This window comes from Mesitornis unicolor, unplaced genomic scaffold, assembly GCF_000695765.1.
Source record: "Mesitornis unicolor isolate BGI_N332 unplaced genomic scaffold, ASM69576v1 scaffold17529, whole genome shotgun sequence".
In the NCBI taxonomy this organism is placed as follows: domain Eukaryota; kingdom Metazoa; phylum Chordata; class Aves; order Mesitornithiformes; family Mesitornithidae; genus Mesitornis; species Mesitornis unicolor.
Genome location: NW_010205385.1, coordinates 10,525 through 16,857, shown reverse-complemented (window position 1 = coordinate 16,857; position 6,333 = coordinate 10,525). Strand labels below are relative to the sequence as shown.

General features: G+C 48.2%; 1 protein-coding gene across 1 annotated transcript; it reads right to left on the bottom strand.

Moving 5' to 3' along the window:
• Positions 1 to 1,130: 1,130 nt before the first annotated feature.
• Positions 1,131 to 5,930, bottom strand: KLHL26 (kelch-like family member 26). Its single transcript, XM_010191390.1, has 2 exons — positions 5,749 to 5,930; positions 1,131 to 2,712 (listed from the first exon to the last, which is right to left on the bottom strand). The coding sequence occupies exons 1-2, from the start codon at positions 5,928 to 5,930 to the stop codon at positions 1,131 to 1,133; spliced, it is 1,764 nt and encodes a 587-aa protein (XP_010189692.1).
• Positions 5,931 to 6,333: the final 403 nt, after the last annotated feature.

Here is a 6,333-nt window from a genome sequence, read left to right as displayed (position 1 = left end):
AGGAAAGGAAAGTTCAGGAAGTAGCAGTGTTCTCTGCAGTAAACACAGATTTGACAAAAATGACAGTCATCTCAAAATGAATCTCTTGATTTAAAATACCCACCAGCAATAACAACAGCAAACCCACCCTGTTCCAATGCCACGTATCTTATTTACACGTCAAGGGCAAAAACCTTCAACCTTATGGAGAAGTAGCAAGCACCTCCTTTACCGTACGAAGAGTGTGGATGATCGTGTATTGGTGGAGTGAAGGGAGAGGCGATGCCAGCGGGGTCTGACAGAAACCCCAGGTGCTCTCCGCTTTCGGGGGCGAGCCCAGATGAACGGCAGAGCTCTTATTGCCAGTAAAACACATTTTTGGCAGTTATTAAAAAAATATCATGCCTATTTCTCTGTTACCAAGCTACCAGCATGGCTTTAGTGTTGCAAACTCTGGGTGCCATGATTAAAGGAGAATTTCTGGACTAAAGGATCATGGGAGTGAGGAATTGCAGTGAAATCCCAGCAATGAAGAACCAACGGAGACCAGAGGTGTGCAGGGATAATATTCCCCTTTGAGGAAAGTCACCTTTGAAAAGCAAGAATATACTTTCATAATCCAAGCACCTGAGCTCTTCTAGCTCCCACTGTCCCTTTATTGCTTCTGGAGGTCTGTATGTTAGACGGGTTTTGGTTTTTTTGTCTGCTAAAAAACCCCACCAAAGCGACATACAATGATTTTTTTTGAGCTGTTAATAAAAATCACACCTGAACTCTTTGAAACGTAGCACAGTACTTCAGTTACTCCTGAGCTGTCAACGTTTGCAATGTGGAATATTGTTCAAAATGGGAAAAATTGGCAAAATGCACCCCCCCCCAATCAAAATGAAAAGAGGAAAGAAAGAGAAAAGCTTTGTCCAGCTGTAACATCTGTTAAGTCTAACTGGCTGACAAGTGCTTCTGATGAAACACACTTGCCAAAACACTAGAGAAGAGGGGGAGGGACTTTATGGAGGAGGGAATGCAAGCTATTTTTCTCCTTCCCTCACCCACAAAATGCACAATACCATTTTCAAACCACAAAGAAACACCACAGCATCCTGATGCCATGCAACACGAGACGGTTTCACGGGCCAATGCCGTCGCACTGGTTATCTCTGGGTCGTTACCTGCGGGAGTATAACGGGAGCGCACGCTATCCCAGCAAAAGACTCTGGGAAATGTAGGTCCCTTTCCCATTCATCAGTTTCTGTGTTATAGACCTGCACAATGCTCGTGACATTGTTCAGATGCCAATTGTAGCCTCCTACGATATAAATCTTTTTTTCTAGCAAACAGCAGCCAGCTTCTGACTGCCCGGCACGCATGGGGCTCACGGCTGTCCACTGATCTGTTTCAGGCACGTAATACTCCACAGCCAAAACGTCGAAACATCGGTCGACGTGGTCCATGCGGCCTCCCAGAGCGTAAATCCTGTTATTGGCACTGACCATGGCGTGCAGAACTCTGGGTTCGTTCATTGGGGTTTTAAACTCCCACTGATCCACAGCGGGGTCGTAACAATGCAGGGCTTTTTTGTCTTCCACCGAAATGCCATACCCACCTGAGATGTACAGTTTGTCTCCTACCGTGGCTCCAGCGTGCCCCCACGTCCTGCGTTTCAGGGAGCACACGTAAGTCCACTCGTTACTTTTGGGGCAGTACTTCTCTACGGAAGCCAAGCTCCCCGAGCGGTTCCTGCCACCAGTGGCGTACACCATCCCGTGGAGGACGTTGAGCTGAAACTGGATCCTGCTCTCCTGCATGGCCTGGATGCGCAGCCACTGGTTCAGGTGCGGATCGTAGCGGTAGCAGATATCCACAGCTCCCTCACCGCTGCGGTACTGCAGGTGCTGCCCTCCGACGATGTAGACAAAGTTGTCGAGCACAGCCACGCAGGAGTGGCTGCTGCCCACCTCCATTTCCGTCAGCTCCTTAAACTGGCGCATACTGGCGTCCGGGAGGTAATAGACTTTGCAGCTCACAGTGCGGTCGTTGTCGGTGTAGGGAGTGCCGCCAAAGGTGATGAGGGACAGGACGTCTGAGCGGATGGTGGTCCGAGGGGACTGCATCTCATGCTGACGAAAGGGCAGGATCTGGTAATTGAACGCTTCCAGCAAATACTGCCGGCACAAGACGTCTTCCACCATGATGTCCAGGGTCTGCACGCTGTCCACCAGCTCCGAGGACTTCATCAGCGGGAAGCGGATGTGGCAGAGGACCTGGCTGGCGTTGGCACGGCGGCTCGGGTCATACTGTAGCCAGCGGACGGCAGCGCGGAAGAGGTCTATTTCACTGCAGCTTTTCAGCTTATTGCTCTGCAAGAAGAAAACAAGGCGCTCCAGAGGCAGGTGGAGGAAGTCCTCTTCCTCAGAGATCTGAAGGAAATGCCTAAAAGTGAATGCATCGACCGATTCCTTCAAGGATGCGAGGCTAAAGGTGGTGGCCATCTGCCCGATATTGAGACACGTTTCCACGCTCATGGCAGACTTCAGAAATTCTTCACAGAGCTCCACAACAGGCACCATCTGGAGGAAGACGGCAGCGCCCAGCACGTCCTGAATGCAGTCGAGATCAAGAGTCACTTCAGCGCTGTACGCAAAGTCTATTATGTGCTTCAGTCCTTTTGCAGATACACCTTTCAGTTCGATCACATCCTGGCTGGCTTCTCTCATCCCGCCTGTGAACATGGCCCTGGAGGTCAAGAACACAAACAAAAATTTTCCGCCCTTTAAATGCATGTAAAATGATGGATCACTGCAGCATTTCATTTCATTTTAAACATCCTGATTCTCTTAAGGAGCATGGGGAAGGAGGGGAATAAATCACGGCTAAATCTCTAAAAGTCAGGAGAAATTGGAGTATGCAGTTACTTACATAAAGCTTGCATAAACAGAAATAACATTCAGCTATCAGAAAGCTAAGTTTTTCAATCCCACTGGCAGTATAAATTAATGGACAAAGGAGAAAGCGTCAAGAAGTAGGGTCTGTGGTACACTGGACACCAAGAAATCCATTATACTCAACAACCAAAGCATACAACAGGATCTGTACCAGCAGAGATTGGTAACCATACCCTAAAGAGTTTAAGTATGCAGGACTTGTGAGAGTGAAGAACACGCTTTGGAAGACACCTGTGTTTAGGAGGCCTGCAATTCTCTGAGCTTGCCTGCAGCACTGCAAAGATTTTGGGTAGCCCATCAGATCATGGGCTGGCTCCGAAACAGCTTAAATATTGCAGATGCAGTACATCTTAGGAACAGCTTTGGTAATCACAACAGAACCCTCCCTCCAAGGCTCATTCCCGACGACTGAAGAAAAGAGGAGTTGCAGCCCCTTCAGAAAACGTCTGTCATGTTGCAGTACGATGGCAGAGGGCTAACAGGCAATTAAAAAAAAACCCAAAAAAACCCAAAAATCTACTTTGTTACAGCACAGCTGCACGCACATCAGTTGACCAGGCCACGCAGAGATTAGGCCCTAGATCACCTCCTTGGGAGGCTTTTAAATTCCACAGGAAGCGCACAGTGCGCCAAGGACTGCACATAGACATCTCGTAAACCGCTCGTCGAGAGCGGCGCCGCGTTTCCCAGCTACGGAGCCTGTGGGTGTGATGGGGACATAACCACACATTTGGGTTTTTATACGTTTGCATTAAATTTCAGCAGTTTTGGTTACGTATGGGTAGCTCAGGGGCAAAGGTTTGCGCTCTGTGTAGTAATCAATGAGCAGTAGCAGAGCAGTAGCTTTGACTTCTGGGGAAGTCAAAGTCAAAGCAGGTTGGAGTTTCGCTGCTCGCTGCCATTGTACGCACATCATAAGATAAAAAGACTTTTTAAACTGCACTGCACATTTTTGGGCTGTTTTTTCCCACCATCGATAACCTACTCTTATCCATCAGAAGGGTAAATTCATTGTGAAGGCACAATGTCAGTAGAGCGGCCTTAGGAGCTGCAGTGACTCTACAGGTGCGAGTTAGTCAGAAAATATGCTGAGCAGTCCCTCTTCTGCATCAAGACAGGAATAAAGGAATATTTTGGGAACGCTGTCAAAAGACAGGAGTTCCAAGTTTCCTGTCCAAACCAGGCTAGAAAACCTGCTGCCGTCCAGCATAAACCCCAGAAATCCTAAATGACCTAAATAAGGAAATATCTGCATATGAAATCAGCTTTCTGTAACCGAGTGACCAGGAATACTGCTCACAGTTATTTGTCCATGGAGCAGATGAGAGCATTCTGCTAAAATCCCCTCACATATCCCGTGTCACAGAGCAGCGCATGCTGCCCTGAGCCCTCACCCCCGAGGACATGCAGACATATGGGCTCGTGCATCAGCGCCGCAGAGCTGAACGTGCATTAAGAAAAACATTATCGTTGCCATGATGAAGACAAATCATCAAACAGAATGCAATTCCTTTAAAAAGTGTTACGGTTCTAAAATGCTGATTATATAAACGCCTCAATTTCACTCTTTTCCCTCCCCCCCTTCTGCAGAAAAACAGAGTATTTTCAAAAGCTAGATTATTCTGCCGTTGTTCCCCAGGACAACCTTCCTTAGCACCACAGAAGTTAGAACAAGAAACCTACTCAGCAATTAGATTTCAACAGTGAAAACACACTGGCAGTGGCACTGCATGCAGCATTTCTGAATACAAATAGTACCATTAGCATTTGGTGGGAGATCAGCTCCATCACTAATTGCATGCCTGGTAGGGAGAGTGATAAGCTTGGAAGGTTTATGTTACCAAAGCGAAAAAGAGAAGGGAACAGCCTAGAAAACATGTGTACATGAGACAGACATCAAAGCAGCTGAAGAAACGGGTGAAGGGATCCCAGAGATACACCGAGGGACGCTGAAGTCCCTTGCTCTTGGGTACCTGCTCAGCAAACGAATCTGGAAGGAACCTACACATTGAGGGATTGCAAACCCCGTTGAAAAGCCCTTCCCCACCCTCACTGGCCATGACCTGCAGTCTCAAACAACACCTGGGTTGAGATCGCTCTTGTTTTGAACCTTCCCTCTACCTCTTGTCTTCAGCCCCTCACTTGACGCTGCTCTGGTGCTGCCAGAAAAGATCCCAAAGAGAAGTCATTCAAGCCAGAGAACCATTACAAAAGAGTTTGACAGAGACAAGACGGATGAATACGTATTTTCACTTACAACTGAATTTCCTGCTCTGCAATTGGCTCAGCCTGTGTTTATTTGGCTGAGAAAACTCATCTCTATGCTTCCGTTTTCAACTCACACAAGATGAGACAATTCTCCCCTATCTCCTCAGGGTCTCACACAAAACCCTTCATGCTCCTCAGCCCTGAACAGTAAGCACTATAGACAGATCAGTGGTGTTGAAAGATAACATGAGTGTATTTACGCTGGGCACCATCAATGGGATTACTCATTTCGGAGCCCTCACAATCAGCTCAAGTAGCTCCAGGGCAAAAGGCTGCGGCTGCAGCACGCAGAGCATCTACCAGGGCTGCCCAGGTGGGTTGAAGACCTGGGCTTGAACTTGCAGTGGCTGCAATGGAACAAACCTCATCTGCATCCTCCTCTGCATGCAAAGGGACCGACGCCGAGCCTCTACATGCCTGCAGGTAATCCGTGGGGCAAACCACAGGGTGCGTGGGTGTGATTTTTGGGGTGTGGTGGGGAGGTTGGGGTGGGGGAGAATGGGAAAACAGGAAACCAATGGGAAAGGTATAAATGCCTGCTTCCCTATGGGATTCTCACCTGAAATAGTCACTGCAGGCAGCCAAGACAACTTTATGAACCTGAAACACTTCATTATTTATAGTGAGGATGACATCAAGCAGCTGAGCCTGAGCTCGGAGCGAGGCCAGTCCCTGCAGCAGAGTGGTGCTGTGGCCAGGAGCAGAGAACGTGCATTTCAGGGTGCTGTTCTTGTCAGCCATGCTAAAAACAGAACAAGAGAGGTTTGGAATTAAAACAATATGTGGTATACCTACAAAGCATGCTGGGGAAGATACTGTAACACGAAGCGGTTTGGACGCAAATTCCCAGCTCAGCAGCCACACAGAACATCATGACATCAGTCCCTTGGTTGTATTCCCTTCTCCCAGCATAAAAAAGACTTCCAAATTTTTAAATTATACCTTTGCACTACCAACAGCCCATCATGCTGCAGCACACATGGGCTTCAGAGCCCCTCCAAACATCAGCTATCCGGCCAAAATCTCCAACGAACGTTGGCATCCCCACACTAAGACTACCCCAGAGTCCACCCTGACCTTGACTTCAACCACAAGGCTGCACTGCAGTTCCTGATTCTTCTCACCACCTCTCCTGCCTGCAGCT